Raw genomic sequence first — 18,430 nt, forward strand, 5'->3', positions numbered from 1 at the left:
TTATTCCGATTTTTGTGAGGCAGAGTGATCAAAAACCAGCTATTCATGAATTTCTTTTGGGGGAGGCGTTTATACCGTTCCGCGTTTGGTAAAATTGATAAAGCTGTTTTATTCGTCGGGTCAGTACGATTACAGCGATACCTCATTTATATCATTTTTTTTATGTTTTGGCGCTTTTATACGATAAAAACTATTTTATAGAAAAAATAATTATTTTGGTATCGCTTTATTCTCAGGACTATAACTTTTTAATTTTTTTGCTGATGATGCTGTATCGCGGCTCGTTTTTTGCGGGACAAGATGACGTTTTCAGCAGTACCATGGTTATTTATATCAGTCTTTTTGATCGCGTGTTATTCCACTTTTTGTTCGGCGGTATGATAATAAAGCGTTGTTTTTTGCCTCTTTTTTTTTTTTTTCTTACGGTGTTTACTGAAGGGGTTAACTAGTGGGGCAGTTTTATAGGTTGGGTCGTTACGGACACGGCGATACTAAATATGTGTACTTTTATTGTTTTTTTTATTTTATTTAGCTAAAGAAATGTATTTATGGGAATAATATATATATATATTTTTTTCTTTATTTAGGATATTTTTTTTATTTTTTTTTTTACACACATGTGGGGAATTTTTTTTAAACTTTTTTACTTTATCCCAGGGGGGGACATTACAGATCATTGATCTGACAGTGTGCACAGCACTCTGTCAGATCGACGATCTGCTGTGCAGGGCTGCAGGCTTACCAGCGCCTGCTCTGAGCAGGCACTCGGTAAGCCACCTCCCTCCCTGCAGGACCCGGATGCCGCGGCCATCTTGGATCCGGGACCTGCGGCGAGGAGGGAGGTAGGAGACCCTCGGAGCAACGCGATCACATCGCGTTGCTCCGGGGGTCTCAGGGAAGCCCGCAGGGAGCCCCCTCCCTGCGCGATGCTTCCCTATACCGCCGGTACACTGCGATCATGTTTGATCGCGGTGTGCCGGGGGTTAATGTGCCGGGGGCGGTCCGTGACCGCTCCTGGCACATAGTGCCGGATGTCAGCTGCGATATGCAGCTGACACCCGGCCGCGATCGGCCACGCTCCCCCCGTGAGCGCGGCCGATCGCGTATGACGTACTATCCCGTCGGTGGTCATACGGGCCCACCCCACCTCGACGGGATAGTACGTCTAATGTCAGAAAGGGGTTAAAGAACAGCAGCAGAATGGCGGACACATAGCGGGATGGGCACAGGATGGGAGGTCTATATACTAGGATGGGAGACATATATACCAGGATGGGCGACATATATACCAGGATGGGGGACATATATACCAGGATGGGGGACATATATACCAGGATGGGGGACATATATACAAGGATGGGGGACATATATACCAGGATGGGGGACATATATACCAGGATGGGGGACATATATACCAGGATGTGGTACATATATATCAGGATGGGCGACATATATACCAGGATGGGAACATATATACCAGGATGGGGGACATATACACAAAGATGGGCGACATATATATCAGGATGGGGGACATATATACCAGGATGGGCGACATATATATACCAGGATGGGTGACATATATACCAAGATGGGGGTTATACCTACCAAGATGGGGGTTATATATACCAGGATGGTAGACATATATACCAGGATGGGCGACGAATATCATGATGGGTGACGTATATAACAGGATGGGAGACGTATATACCAGGATGGGAGACGTATACCAGGATGGGCAACGTATATACCAGGATGGGAGATATATATACCAGGATGGGAGACGTATAGCCCAGGATGGGAGGCCTATATACCAGTATGGGAAACATATATACCAAGATGGGCTCAGGATGGGGGACATGCATACTAAGATGGGGGACATATATACAGGGTGGGCTCAGGATGGGGAACATGTGTACTAGGATGGGGGACATATATACCAGGATGGGGGACATATATACCAAGATGGGGGATGTATATACCAGGATGGGGGACATATATACCAGGATGGGGGACATATATACCAGGATGGGCGACGTATATACCAGGATGGGCTCAGGATGGGGGACATGCATACTAAGATGGGGGACATGCATACTAAGATGGGGGACATATATACCAGGATGGGCGACGTATATACCAGGATGGGCGACATATATACCAAGATGTGCTCAGGATGGGGGACATGCATACTAAAATGGGCGACATATATACCAGGATGGGCGACATATATACCAGGATGGGGGACATATATACCAAGATGGGGGATCTATATACCAGGATGGGGGACATATATACCAGGATGGGGGACATATATACCAGGATGGGGGACATATAAACCAGGATGGGGGACATATAAACCAGGATGGGAGACGTATATCCCAGGATGGGGGACATGTATACTAAGATGGGGGACATATATACAGGGTGGGCTCAGGATGGGGAACATGTATACTAGGATGGTTAACATGTATACTAGGATGGGGGACATATATACCAGGATGGGGGACATATATACCAGGATGGGGGACATATATACCAGGATGGGGGACATATATACCAGGATGGGGGACATATATACCAGGATGGGGGACATATATACCAGGATGGGGGACATATATACCAGGATGGGGGACATATATACCAGGATGGGGGACATATATACCAGGATGGGGGACATATATACCAGGATGGGGGACATGTATACTAAGATGGGGGACATATATACAGGGTGGGCTCAGGATGGGGAACATGTATACTAGGATGGGGAACATGTATACCAGGATGGGGGACATATATACCAGGATGGGGGACATATATACCAGGATGGGGGACATGTATACTAAGATGGGGGACATATATACAGGGTGGGCTCAGGATGGGGAACATGTATACTAGGATGGGGGACATATATACCAGGATGGGGGACATATATACCAGGATGGGGGACATATATACCAGGATGGGGGACATATATACCAGGATGGGAGACGTATATCCCAGGATGGGGGACATGTATACTAAGATGAGGGACATATATACAGGGTGGGCTCAGGATGGGGAACATGTATACTAGGATGGGGAACATGTATACTAGGATGGGGGACATATATACCAGGATGGGGGACATATATACCAGGATGGGGGACATATATACCAGGATGGGGGATATATATACCAGGATGGGGGACATATATACCAGGATGGGGGACATATATACCAGGATGGGAGACGTATATCCCAGGATGGGGGACATGTATACTAAGATGGGGGACATATATACAGGGTGGGCTCAGGATGGGGAACACGTATACTAGGATGGGGAACATGTATACTAGGATGGGGGACATATATACCAGGATGGGGAACATATATACCAGGATGTGGTACATATATATCAGGATGGGCGACATATATACCAGGATGGGAACATATATACCAGGATGGGGGACATATACACAAAGATGGGCGACATATATATCAGGATGGGGGACATATATACCAGGATGGGGGACATATACACAAAGATGGGCGACATATATATCAGGATGGGGGACATATATATACCAGGATGGGTGACATATATACCAAGATGGGGGTTATACCTACCAAGATGGGGGTTATATATACCAGGATGGGGGACATATATACCAGGATGGGGGACATATATACCAGGATGGGGGACATATATACCAGGATGGGGGACATATATACCAGGATGGGGGACATATATACCAGGATGGGGGACATATATACCAGGATGGGGACATATATACCAGGATGGGGACATATACACTCACCGGCCACTTTATTAGGTACACCTGTCCAACTTCTTGTTAACACTTAATTTCTAATCAGCCAATCACATGGCGGCAACTCAGTGCATTTAGGCATGTAGACATGGTCAAGACAATCTCCTGCAGTTCAAACCGAGCATCAGTATGGGGAAGAAAGGTGATTTGAGTGCCTTTGAACGTGGCATGGTTGTTGGTGCCAGAAGGGCTGGTCTGAGTATTTCAGAAACTGCTGATCTACTGGGATTTTCACGCACAACCATCTCTAGGGTTTACAGAGAATGGTCCGAAAAAGAAAAAAAATCCAGTGAGCGGCAGTTCTGTGGGCGGAAATGCCTTGTTGATGCCAGAGGTCAGAAGAGAATGGGCAGACTGGTTCGAGCTGATAGAAAGGCAACAGTGACTCAAATCGCCACCCGTTACAACCAAGGTAGGCCTAAGAGCATCTCTGAACGCACAGTGCGTCGAACTTTGAGGCAGATGGGCTACAGCAGCAGAAGACCACACCGGGTACCACTCCTTTCAGCTAAGAACAGGAAACTGAGGCTACAATTTGTACAAGCTCATCGAAATTGGACAGTAGAAGATTGGAAAAACGTTGCTTGGTCTGATGAGTCTCGATTTCTGCTGCGACATTCGGATGGTAGGGTCAGAATTTGGCGTAAACAACATGAAAGCATGGATCCATCCTGCCTTGTATGGAGCATCTTTGGGATGTGCAGCCGACAAATCTGCGGCAACTGTGTGATGCCATCATGTCAATATGGACCAAAATCTCTGAGGAATGCTTCCAGCACCTTGTTGAATCTATGCCACGAAGAATTGAGGCAGTTCTGAAGGCAAAAGGGGGTCCAACCCGTTACTAGCATGGTGTACCTAATAAAGTGGCCGGTGAGTGTATACCAGGATGGGGGACATATATACCAGGATGGGGGACATATATACCAGGATGGGGGACATGTATACCAAGATGGGAGACATGTATACCAAGATGGGAGACATGTATACCAGGATGGGGGACATACATACCAGGATGGGAGACATACACACCAGGATGGGCGACATACACACCAGGATGGGCGACATACACACCAGGATGGGCGACATACACACCAGGATGGGCGACATACACCAGGATGGGGGACATATATACCAGGATGGGGATATATATACCAGGATGGGGGACCTATATACCAGGATGGGGGACCTATATACCAGGATGGGGGACCTATATACCAGGATCAGGGCCGCCATCAGGGCATTACAGCCGTTACTGCTGTATGGGGCCCGGTCAGCAGCAGTACACAGAGGGGCCCGCAGATCTGGGGCCCCACTGTTGTGCTTCTACTGATCGGGCCCCATCGTGCACTAAAATACTGTGCACTGCGGCGCACATGTCATCGCTGGGGCCCGGGAGCCGTCTTGGAGCTGTGCACGGCTGTCTTACCTAGTCGGCTGCGCAGCTCCTGCTCGGCTGTAGCTAGAATGTATGGGCTCCCTGCAGGTCCTGACTGCAGCCCATACATTCTAGCCAGTAGCGTGGGGGGGGGGGGGGGCAGAGGGGGCCATCGCCCCGGGCCCTGTCACATGAAGGGGCCCACGGGGAGCCAGGGCAGGGCCACTTCTGTGACGAGGCAGATTCAGAACACCGCATAGGAGCAGAGCAGTATAACGTCTGCTCCCGTCTGACAAGCTGCACGCTGGCTACTAGCACAGTGATGGCTGCAGTCTCCCCCCTGCAGTGAATGGTTTCGCCCGTCTGACCTGATCATGAAGCTTTTCCTGGCTGCAGTTTTTCTTCACTCTGTGCACGCTGGGATTGGCTCAGGAACGCTGGGTCCTAGTGCCCACACCCTGCATTTCACTGACACTTCCTGGTCCTGCAGTGCAAACTTTATCAGTAAGTGCTGGGGATGGGACATTTTAGGTTTATTAAATTCAGGTATGTCACTATGAGACCCTTGGGGTATTGTGGGGGCTGAAAGTGGAGGGGGGACAGGGTACTGGGGGGTGAATGTGAGCCCATGGGGGTATTGTGGGGGAGGGGAGACAGGGCACTGGGGGGTGAATGTGAGACCATGGGGGTGTTGTGGTGGGTGAGGTGGGACAGGGCACTGAGTGGTGGATGTGAGACGATGGGGGTATTGTGGGGGAGGGGGACAGGTCACTGGGGGCTGAATATTATAATGTTATGTTATGATAGTATATGTACGGGGAGGCTGGAGATGGGGGTAGGGGGCCTTTGATATGTACCACCTGGGTATTTTATGAGTGTTAGTATAAGGAGCCCGCATACAGTAACCAAGAGCTGCATCACATTTACAGCACCACTTCCAGGTGCTGAAAATCCTCGTCCCCTGCCCCCTGTCTGATACTCACCTTCTGGCGTCTTCATCTGTTTTAGGCTACGTTCACATTTGCGTTGTGCACCGCAGCGTCGGCGACGCAACGCACAACGCAGCGTATTGTGACGCATGCGTCCACTTTTGCATGGTTTTGAGCGCAGAAAAAACTGTAACTTGCTGCATCCTCTGCGCCCTGACGCATGCACCACAGCAACGCATGCGTCAAAAAACGCAAGTGCAACGCATGTCCATGCGCCCCCATGTTAAATATAGGGGCGCATGACGCATGCGGAGACGCTGCAGCGCCCGACGCTGCGGCGCCGAACGCAAATGTGAACGTAGCCTAAGTCTCTGCTTGGCTCTGTCTCCTGCAGTTTGTGGCCTGTCCGAGGCTCCAGTGTTTCATGGAGCAGCGCAGAGGTCACTAATCAGTGTAAGTCTGTGGGAGCCTCGTTCTCACTCTCAGGCTATGTGCACACAGTGCGGATTGGCCGCTGCGGATCTGCAGCAGTTTTCCATCTGGTTTACAGTACCATTTAAACCTATGGAAAACCAAATCCACAGTGCACATGGTGCGGAAACGCTGCATTGTATTTTCCGCAGTATGTCAATTATATTTGCAGATTCCGCAGCATTTTACACCTGCTCCTGTATAGGATTCCGCAGGTGGTAAAACGCAGATGAAATCTGCACAAAAAACACAGGAAATCCGCAGTAAATACGCAACAACGTGCACATAGCCTCATAGTCATTGAGCGCTTTTGACATAGCTTCTAACTTCTGGCCTGTCAGAAGCTGCGCTCACAAGTTTGAGCAGCGGCACTGCAGCAGTGCCCCAAAATACTGAATACGCCGGAGGATGAGTAAATGTCCATCATACTGTGTATACGGGAGCTTCAGGCCCATCATACTGTGTATAAGGTAGCTGTGCACACATCATACTGTGTAAAAGGGAGCTGCGGGTCCATCATACTGTGTATACGGGAGCTGTAAGTCCATCATACTGTGTATACAGGAGCTGCGGGCCCATCATACTGTGTATACGGGAGCTGTGGGCCCATCATACTGTGAATACGGGAGCTGCGGGCCCATCATACTGTGTATAAGGAAGCTGTGGGCACATCATACTGTGTATAAGGGAGCTGGGGGTCCATCATACTGTGTATACGGGAGCTGCGGGCCCATCATACTCTGTATAAAGGAGCTGGGGTCCATCATACTGTGTATACGGGAGCTGCGGGCCCATCATACTGTGTATACGGGAGCTGCGGGTCCATCATACTGTGTATAAGGGAGCTGCGGGCCCATCATACTATGTATACGGGAGCTGCGGGCCCATCATACTGTGTATACGGGAGCTGTAAGTCCATCATACTGTGTATACGGGAGCTTCAGGCCCATCATACTGTGTATACAGGAGCTGCGGGCCCATCATACTGTGTATAAGGAAGCTGTGGCCCCATCATACTGTGTATACGGGAGCTGTGAATCCATCATACTGTGAATACGGGAGCTGCGGGCCCATCATACTGTGTATAAGGAAGCTGTGGGCACATCATACTGTGTATAAGGGAGCTGGGGGTCCATCATACTGTGTATACAGGAGCTGCGGGCCCATCATACTCTGTATAAAGGAGCTGGGGTCCATCATACTGTGTATACGGGAGCTGCGGGCCCATAATACTGTGTATAAGGGAGCTGTGGGCCCATCTTACTGTGTATATGGGAGCTGCGGGTCCATCATACTGTGTATACGGGAGCTGCGGGTCCATCATACTGTGTATAAGGGAGCTGCGGGCCCATCATACTATGTATACGGGAGCTGCGGGCCCATCATACTGTGTATACGGGAGCTGTGAGTCCATCATACTATGTATAAGGGAGCTATGGGCCCATCACACTGTGTATAAGGGAGCTGCGGGCCCATCATACTGTATATATGAGAGCTGCAGGCCCATCATACTATATATAAGGGAGCTGCGGGCCAATCATACTCTGTATACGGGAGCTGCGGGCCCATCATACTGTGTATAAGGGAGCTGCGGGCCCATCATACTGTGTATAAGGAAGCTGTGGGCCCATCATACTGTGTATAAGGAAGCTGTGGGCCCATCATACTGTGTGCAAGGGAGCTGCGGGCCCATTATACTGTGTATAAGGGAGCTGCGGGCCAATCATACTGTGTATAAGGGAGCTGCAGGCCCATCATACTGTGTATAAGGAAGCTGTGGGCCCATCATACTGTGTACAGGGGAACTGTGAGGGACATCATACTGTTTGATGGGAGCTGCCGGCCCATCATACTGGGTATAGGAAACTGTGAAGGCATATTGTGCATATGGGAGCTGTTGGCCCATTACACTGTATATAGGGGAGCTCTGGGGGGCATTATACTTTCTATAGTGGAGTTCTGTCAGCATTATACTGTATAGGGGAGCATTGGGCTCATTATCTATAGGGGAGCAGTGGGACATCATACTGTGTAGAGGGGAGCAGTGGGAACATCATACTGTGTAGAGGGGAGCAGTGGGAACATCATACGGTGTATAGGGGAGTTATAGAATCATCATACTGTGTATAGGGGAGCTGTGGGGGCCTTAGACTGTGTATAGGGGAGCTTTGAGCTCACCATACTGTGTATAATGGAGCAGTACATGAGGGAACTTAGGGGACATTATTAAATGTTAAGTGGGCACTTAAGCATCATTGTTATAGGGGCACTCAGAGTATTGTGACCATCAAAGTTGCATATGGTCACAATATGGCGGTAAAGTCAATGTTCGTTTTTGTATATAGATTTATTTTCAATAACAGTAGGGTCATATTCTGAGGTTCCCCTATATTCACAACTAGAGTGCGCAACCGTAGCTGTAATCAGGGTTAGCTGGTTAGGGGCCCACTCAGATGTTTCGCCCCCCCCCCCCCCCTAAGTTGAAACCCTAGCTACGCCTCTGATTCTAGCAGTCTCAGTAGTGAATGTGCTAGAATGTAGGGGCTCCTGTCAGGTCCTCTCAGCAGCCCATACATTCTAGCTGCTGCTTCACTGCTGGAAACACTAGACGCCCCGGAACGACTGAGGTAAGTATAAAAAACATTTTTATTTTTGTTTTTTTAAATGGGTGAGGTGGGGGGGAGTGAGACTGCAGATGATGAAGTGTGTTTAAGGGGGCACTGCGCATGATGAAATGATAGGGGGCTGCAGATGATGAAGTGTGGTTGAGGGGGCACTGTGCATGATGAAATGATAGGGGTCTGCAGATGATGAAGTGTGCTTGAGGGGGCACTGCGCATGATGAAATGATAGTGGGCTGCAGATGATGAAGTGTGCTTGAGGGGGCACTGCGCATGATGAAATGATAGTGGGCTGCAGATGATGAAGTGTGTTTAAGGGGGCACTGCGCATGATGAAATGATAGGGGGCTGCAGATGATGAAGTGTGGTTGAGGGGGCACTGCACATGATGAAATGATAGGGGGCTGCAGATGATGAAGTGTGTTTGAAGGGGTACTGCACATGATGAAATGATAGGTGGCTGCAAATGATAAAGTAAGGGGGACTGCAGATGAAGTGAAGGGGGATAGGGGACTAAATGATGAAGTAAGGTGGACTGCAAATGATGAAGTGGGGGTGATGGGGACTGCACATCAAGTGAGTGTGAGGGACGGTGGAGAGCAATTGAATTGTAGGTGGGGGTGGGGAGAGCCAATGGTGTATTGAAGGTAGGGAGAGCAAATAATGAATTTTGAGGGTGGGGAAGAGCAGTTGATAACACAGGTCAACAACAAAAAATTTTTTTTCTGGTGTCCAAAATATTTTAATGAATTTGGGGTATTTTTGGGGTGCTGATTCTGAATATGCTATCAGTTTTGCCAGATTGGCTCAAGTTTTTGAGATTTTTGGTATCTTATTTATAGCACTTGTTGGTAAATGCGACGCATCATCTCAATAATTTCTTTGGATTAGTACTTGAACTGAGCAGTTCTCAATATAGTTTTGTGTTAATTAGTGTTCTAAAAGTTTGTTCATAGCTTGATTTTTGCACTAACTTTATGTTGTTGTCTGTTTTCCAGTGAAAAGCATGAACTCATCAAGAAGAAGTTGTCTTAACGATCCAGACTCATTCTGTTACATTTGTGGTGAATACACACTGCCAAAACATAGAAGAAACATAACAGACTTCGTAAAAAAAGTGTATTTTGCCTATTTTGGGGTTATGCTTGGGGACCAAGACAAGTTTTGGGCACCACACATAGTGTGCAAAGCATGTATCGAATTATTACGAAAATGGAGCAAAGGACAAAGAAAAAGCTTCAAATTTGGTGTTCCAATGGTGTGGAGAGAGCCAAAAAATCATCATGATGACTGTTATTTATGGTAAACACAGGTACAGGCACATCTTCACAATGAGGGACAGGCCTTCTTGCAGATTCCATGTTACTCCCATTTTCGTTTCTTATGCTTATTGAATCCTTGCACTTGCACTGCACAGAAATAACAGTCATCATGATGATTTTTTGGCTCTCTCCACACCATTGGAACACCAAATTTGAAGCTTTTTCTTTGTCCTTTGCTCCATTTTCGTAATAATTCGATACATGCTTTGCACACTATGTGTAGTGCCCAAAACTTGTCTTGGTCCCCAAGCATAACCCCAAAATAGGCAAAATACACTTTTTTTACGAAGTCTGTTATGTTTCTTCTATGTTTTGGCAGTGTGTATTCACCACAAATGTAACAGAATGAGTCTGGATCGTTAAGACAACTTCTTCTTGATGAGTTCATGCTTTTCACTGGAAAACAGACAACAACATAAAGTTAGTGCAAAAATCAAGCTATGAACAAACTTTTAGAACACTAATTAACACAAAACTATATTGAGAACTGCTCAGTTCAAGTACTAATCCAAAGAAATTAATGAGATGATGCGTCGCATTTACCAACAAGTGCTATAAATAAGATACCAAAAATGTCAAAAACTTGAGCCAATCTGGCAAAACTGATGACATATTCAGAATCAGCACCCCAAAAATACCCTAAATTCGATGAAATATCTTTGGCACCAAAAATGCTGTTGACCAGTGTAATGAATAGAGGGTGGGAGAGAGAGAAGTCATGACAATGAATTGAGGCAGAAGGGGCATGTAACTATAATGAATCGGAGTTAGGGTTAGAGCGAGAGGTGCATAGTGGGATCGTTGAGGATAAAGTGACTGGTAATAAACTGGGGGAAAGAGTACAGGTGCTAATTAATTTATATATTAAATGGGGAAAGTGGCTATGTATAGCTAGAAGGGGCTCAGTGGCGTATTATAATTTATATTTGGAATGGTGGGTTGCATAATAACCAATTACAGTATATATTAATGGTGGGTGAATGTCTGTATTCAGATGTGTAGTGTAGAAGAAAGGAAAAAAGTGGGGAATGTGCTCTGGAAGCAGTGCTCTAGATAACTGTGTTATTTTATGCAGAGACGAGTCCTGGCTGAAAGAAGTGATGGCGGTCTGCGCTGGATTAAAAAGAAACGCAAAGATGAAGGACTTCAGCTAGAGACATCACTGGTGAGTCAGTATGTTACCTGTACACTGACACCATACACTATATACTGTATACAGAGCTCCTGTGTATCATGTCACTAGTGATCCCTGTATTACCTGTACACTGACACCATACACTGTATACTGTATACAGAGCTCCTGTGTATAATGTCACTGGTGATCACTATATTATCTGTACACTAAACACTATATACAGAGCTCCTGTGTATAATGTCACTGGTGATCCCTGTATTACCTGTACACTGACACTATATATAGAGCTCCTGTGTATAATGGCATCGGTGACCACTGTATTACCTGTACACAGACACTGCATACTAAGTACAGATCTCCTATGTATAATAGCACTTATGGTGATAGTATTTTTTTTTTTATTAATGATCAGTATTGTACTATTCAGTCACAATGTGGTGGTAATATGTTGTCCGGCCATGGTGTGGCGGTATTTGTTCCTTGTATGTGCTATTATTTGGTCACTATGTGGTGGTAATATGTGGTCTGGTCATGGTGTGGTGGCATTTGTTCCTTGTACGTGCTATTATTCGGTCACCGTGTGGTGGTAATGTGGTCTGGTCATGTTGTGTTGGTATTTGTTCCTTGTATGTAGTTGGTCACCATGTGGTGGTAATATGTGGTCTGTACATGCTGCTGTGGTATTTGTCCCTTGTATGCGATATTGTTCGGTCACTGTGGTGGTAATATGTGGTCTGCACATGGTGTGGCAGTATTTATTCCTTGTAGATAGTATTATAGGTCACTATGTGGTGATAATGTGGTGTCTGGTCATGCTGCTGTGTTATTTGTCCCTTGTATGTGGAATTATTGGTCATTTGAAAAATTGAAAAATAAATAAAAATATACCTAAATTGTATTGCATATTTTAACAAATGTTTAATAAGTTAGAGTAGAGTAGGGCCCGGCCAAAAGAGTCTACCTTGTCATCGTGGCAGATTAAAAAAACCTTTTGGCCAAAACAAAATCTGCTGGCTATGTGTGTGATCTGGTGATGGGAAATGTTAATGTGTGATTGGTGAGAAGTGTAGTTTTTCCAAGAGTCAGCGGTGGTGCTGTAGACAGTTCGAGGTTTGGAGGCGGGGCTGGGGTGGAGCCTGGGCGGAGTCTTAAGGGGGCCCCGAAAATGTTGCCAGTATGGGGCCCCGAAATTTCTAGTGGCAGCCCTGACCAGGATGAAGGACCTATATACCAGGATGAGCGACATATATACCAGGATGGGGGACATGTATACCAAGATGGGGGATATATATACCAGGATGGGGGACGTATATACCAGGATGGGGGACGTATATACCAGGATGGGGGACGTATATACCAGGATGGGGGACATATACCAGGATGGGAGACGTATATACCAGGATGGGAGACGTATATACCAGGATGGGAGGCCTATATACCAGTATGGGAGACATATATACCAAGATGGGCTCAGGATGGGGGACATGTATACTAAGAGGGGGACATATATACAAGGGTGGGCTCAGGATGGGGAACATGTATACCAAGATGGGGGACATATATAACAGGATGGGAGGCCTATATACCAGTATGGGAGACATATATACCAGGATGGGGGACATATATACCTGGAAGGGGCCCAAGAATGGAAACATTAGCATATGATTTGGGTAATCATGTATGTCCTTATAGGATTTAGAATGCTACAGGGGTCCATACATCTGACCAACATGAAGGGGGGGTGCCCAGGCCCACATTTTGCATCGGGGCCCATCGGACTGTAATTCCGCCACTGAGGACTGCTACACTGAAAGTGCGACTACTGCGAGAAAATGAACTTTATTCCTCCTGGGAGCTGCCGGCTTTCAGTCATAGAGGGCGCTTACGGAAGGGCTACAGCCACCACTCACAGCATTGTGATTGGTGTCTGTAAGCATGCCCAGCACTTTGATTGATAGCTTGTGCTGCATAGATGCGCTGTAGAGCGCGCTGCCAATCTAAACGCTGCAACAGCCACTGCCCACTGTGTACTGAGCGGTGACTGTAGCCACTCCGGGCATGTCTCTATAACTGAAAGCCGGAGGTTCCCGGGAGTAATAACGTTCATTTTCTCCTGGGTGCTGCACCTGCAGATTAACCTTATAAGTGCAGGTGAATTGCGTTTGGGGACATGACAGGTTCTCGTTAAATTCCAAGGTTGAGTCCCATTATATTTGCGGATAATCTGGGATCCTGGAAGCTGCAGGGTTAACCGTTACTTACTTTTTTGCGATTCAGCATTGGCCACGTAGATGAATCCATCCACAACTTTGCACACTTCCTTCACTTGCGGGATCAGGCTGTAGGCAGCTGCCGGTTCTCCGTTTACCGAGCGCTCGGAGACAAACATCTTATTGACGGCCGCACTCTGTTCTGTGCGAGCTCTGTCCCGTTCTGAACTAAGAACAAGATTAAAAAAAAGATTATTCAGCAGAATATTAAGCTCCACGATGATAACACTGACCAAGAAAATGACGAGTACGTCCATCTTTAATCCCTTTCCATCACGGCCAGATTTCATTTTTACGCTTTTGGTTTTTCCTCCCCTACCCATAATTCTATTTTAGTTTAGTTTTAGTTTTCTGGGATGAGTTCTGGTTTAGAATGTCACCACTTCTGATACCAAACTTGTCGTTTGTGATTTGTTTTTTTCTTTCCGTGGTTTACATACGGAATTTTGTTTGTTTGTTTGTTTTTGCACCCTTTTGAGAAGTGTTCTTGTGTTTTGTACTTTTTTTTTTTCTTAGCAGCGTTTATCATACGGGGTCATTAATTTAGTATTTTGACAGATTGGACTTTTACGGATGTGACAATAGGAAATATGTAAATTTTTTATTTCTTAAATTGGAAAAAAGGGTCATCTGAATTTTTATAAAAATTTTTTTTTTTAAAAGCTATAATTATTTACTTTACTTATTGTTTCCTTGGGGAACTTGAACAACTTTGAAAAACAACCCCGTTTTATGTCAACTGGCCCAAGCCAGGGTGTCCCAACCTGAGAGCAGGACTCAAGATGCTTAAAGGCTATCTGTCACCAGGTTTTTGCTATCCCAATTGGGAGCAGCATGATGTAGGGGCAGAGACCCTGATTGCAGATATGTATTATTTACTGGGCTGCTTGCTGTAGTTTTGATAAAATCACTGCTTTCTCTGCTGCAGATCTAGCAGTTCTCTGAATGCTGAGCTCTGTATAAGCCCGCCCACACTCCTGATTGGCAGATTTCTGTGTGAGCTGCCAATCAGTGGTGTGGGCGGGGTAATGCACAGCTCAGCATTCTGTCCTCTGCTAGATCTACAGCAGATAAAACAGTGATTTTATCAAAATTGCAGCAAGCAGCCCAGTAAGTGACATAGCACTGGAATCAGGGTTTCTACCCCTACATCATCAGAGTCACTTAATTTCCCCACAGAAATAAATACCATTTCTTTGAATTCTTATTTTAGGTAATTGAAATAGGACTATGATTGCAGAAAACAAGTCATAGTGACATGTCGGAAAATAGACTTAATCACTGGAAAGGGGTGCACTACTCGTTGGTGTAGAAACAATAATAAGAAAGAGGGGTGCACTACCTAGCCTATATCAAGCAATACTTGACAACAAGAAGAAAGTTAGACTAATTGGGGTATGCACAACCACATCATATATAAAAGTATCAAAAACCCTTTATTGTCACATCACAAGAAACATAAAAACATGTAAAAAATACAATACAAAAGTCACACCCCCACTCATAGGCTTGAGTCAAAACATGAGCCCACTGTGATTAGAGAGTAAATATCACAAACAATAATGAATGTACAATTCAATGCACCAAAATACCGACCCTAAATAGTGTCCATATTTGGTCCAGGCGGACAACCTAAATGTCATAGGCCCATGGATGTATAATACCCCTGATTACTGGAACAAAAAGAGCACACTGGATAAATATCCTCTAGGGGAGATAACAAACCCCCAAAATAAACCGGAGTTGTTGCTGATAACAAAGTCATAGTCCAGAGTCCTGTGTTCCTAAGGTCACTGAGTAAATAGGGTATAGCCCATGAACGATTCAATACAAAACCGCGTGGGTATGGACGGAAGAGAGGGCGGAGAGAAGGCCGGACATGGCAGTAAGGACTAGAGGAAGGATCGCAAGCGCTGGTACCAGTCAAATTATTTATTATTTCATTTTCTGGAAGACATAACATTTCTTATTTCCATATGGCTCCGACCTCCCACCTATTTGTTGGGGAGACAGGTTTATATATAATCACCTTTACATCTTGGTGGTCCCATATGGGCCTTCTTTATTCTCAGCTCATCTTTCTCCCTCCTTCCCTTGACTGGTACCAGCGCTTGCGATCCTTCCTCTAATCCTTACTCCCATGTCCCACCTTCTCTCCGCCCTCTTCATTTCGCAGGATCCAGTGCCCGACGGGCGAAACGTGCGTCCATTCGTCGTGATACGTCGCTAATACAAGTCTATGGGAAAATGCAGGATCCTGCATTTTCAAAAATCGACGTATTGCGACGGCAGAGGAAAGACGGAAATGTGAAAGTGGCCTAACTTTCTTCTTGTTGTCAAATGTCAGAACTTAGATTGATGAGGGTCTGAATGTTGAGACCCCTCTAATTACTGAAACAAAAAGGCAAAAGTTCTCAGCTCCTTTTTGTGCCCTTTCAGCTGTGTGTAGACTCACAGAAAAGTCCCTCCAAATAATGGTAACCCTACATCGTCAAGAGCAGCTCCGCAGAGCAGATTACGGCCTTATGAGCCCTGAGCTCAGCTGGAAACTTCTGTCAGCGATCAGTGGGGTCTCAGGGCGGGGAAATCCCACGTATCAAAATATCTGGAAATTCACTATAACAGGTCAGAACTTTTTTCAAAAACAGGTATACTTTAAACATTAAAAGTGACGCGCTGCACTGGTTCCATTCAATCTCCATGGGACTGAAATAAAAATTGTATATGTACGTGGCTGCCTGTCGTAACACGAAAGCATTAACTAATAAAAGAAGTGTTGTGCATTTACCGTGTCGTAGAATAAAGGGTTAAAATATTAAATTTGTGTTCGCCATTCAGCTGGAACGTGACACCAGAACCAACACCTGTGCAGAAAGAGCAGAAGACACGAAGCATTATTGGATCATCAGCAAGATGCCACCACAATCTATGAGAGCAAAGCCCCCTATACACATGGAATGGCTGTTGGAAGAACAATACTTGGCCAATTGTCCGGCCGGCGGCCATCTTGGCCCTTTCTCCCATACACATTGAATGGCTGTCAAACGAACAATGCTTTGCCAATTGTCCGGCCGCCTGCCATCTTGGCCCTTTCTCCCATACACATTGAATGGCTGACAGACGAACGATGCTTTGGCCAATTGTCTGGCCGGCTGCCATCTCGGCCCTTTCTCTCATATGCATTGAATGGCTGTCAGTCGAATGATGCTTTAGCCAATTGTCCAGCCGGCTGCCATCTCGGCCCTTTCTCCCATACACATTAAATGGCTGTAAGTTGAACGATGTTTTGGCCGATCATTTGCCAGGCGGCCATCTCGGCCCTTTCTCCCACACACATTCAATGGCTGTCGGACGAACGATACTTTGGCCGATTGTCCAGCCGGAAACTATTTCTCTCATACACAGGAGAACTCACTCAACAAAGAGCTCTTGTTTTTCTATGAAAGAGCCACCACCAGACATTATCTCTTGGAGAACAAAGCAATCAACAGTCTGAAATTTGACATAACTCCCGCAACAATAAATACTCCGAGGCCTCCATATATATTAGACTGTCTGCCAAACCATGGGTTTAGTCATTAGTCTAATGCGTATGGGAAGCTTCACCCGTCATTGTAGACCCGGACCCCTTTTGCCTTACCGTTGATTTGTCTCTGCAGAATGCTGACAACTGGTAGAAGATCCGGAGAGGTCATCATCCGTGTGACCAAAGAATCATCCAGCTGTTCAAGACCAGGACCAAACATGGCGAAGCGGGGCTCTCCCTGCATGACAAGAGACTGCAGGAATGAGGTCACCGCTCCGTAAATGGGATTCTTGGTTCGCATGGATCGTCTAGTTTTTGGGCTGCTCTGCAAGTAGCTACAACCATAAAAAACGTCAGTCATATAAGTGTGAACTGTGCAAAATTAAAAAAAAAAAAAACACCCACAAAGTAATATTTTAAATGAAACCATATGAACGCTATTTATTTATGGCTTATGTATCCAAGAATTGGTTTGGCGGTATACCTGGTGATACAGTTATCGATAATTACAAACTAGCTTAAAGAATCAATACTCTCACCAAAACCCCAGAGGACACCTGGACTTCCTGGTCTTCTGCTTCTTGGTCCAGAAATGGTCACTCAGCTAATCAGTGGCTGAAGGGGGGGGGTCACAGATTTGATGATCAGTGGAATGGTGTGAATATATTCGCAGAACCTGATCCAACGACCCCATCCGTAATCTGTGGTCATTGGACGGGAGCCCTGAGAACTGTTTCTTGACTCGGCTCTTCTTTGGATTAGCTGGCCTGACGAGCCATCACATAAGCGTAAACCCACAATGACGACATTGTGTCAGGTCGGCTAGTCAAAAGAAGAGCTGTAGATGTCAGGAGGTAGCAGTCATTTCTCACAGCTCACACCATTCGGATACAGATCTCAGTCATGGCCAATGGATCTGGTCCTTCAAATCGATCTGCACTAATTCTAATGAGAGGGCATCTCTAGCTC

General features: G+C 46.0%; 1 protein-coding gene across 4 annotated transcripts in view; it reads right to left on the bottom strand.

Moving 5' to 3' along the window:
- FBXO4 (F-box protein 4) overlaps window positions 1-18,430 on the bottom strand; it is a 61,963-nt gene that overhangs the window by 15,672 nt on the left and 27,861 nt on the right. For all 4 annotated transcript variants that reach the window (XM_077283500.1, XM_077283501.1, XM_077283502.1 and 1 more), the window contains exons 3-5: window positions 17,576-17,796; window positions 16,724-16,799; window positions 13,928-14,103 (exon numbers count right to left, since the gene is read on the bottom strand). In XM_077283500.1, the coding sequence (XP_077139615.1) occupies window positions 13,928-14,103; window positions 16,724-16,799; window positions 17,576-17,796 (473 nt within the window). The remainder of the gene's footprint in view (window positions 1-13,927; window positions 14,104-16,723; window positions 16,800-17,575; window positions 17,797-18,430) is intronic.

The sequence above is a fragment of the Ranitomeya variabilis genome, chromosome 2 (genome assembly GCF_051348905.1).
Source record: "Ranitomeya variabilis isolate aRanVar5 chromosome 2, aRanVar5.hap1, whole genome shotgun sequence".
NCBI lineage: Eukaryota > Metazoa > Chordata > Amphibia > Anura > Dendrobatidae > Ranitomeya > Ranitomeya variabilis.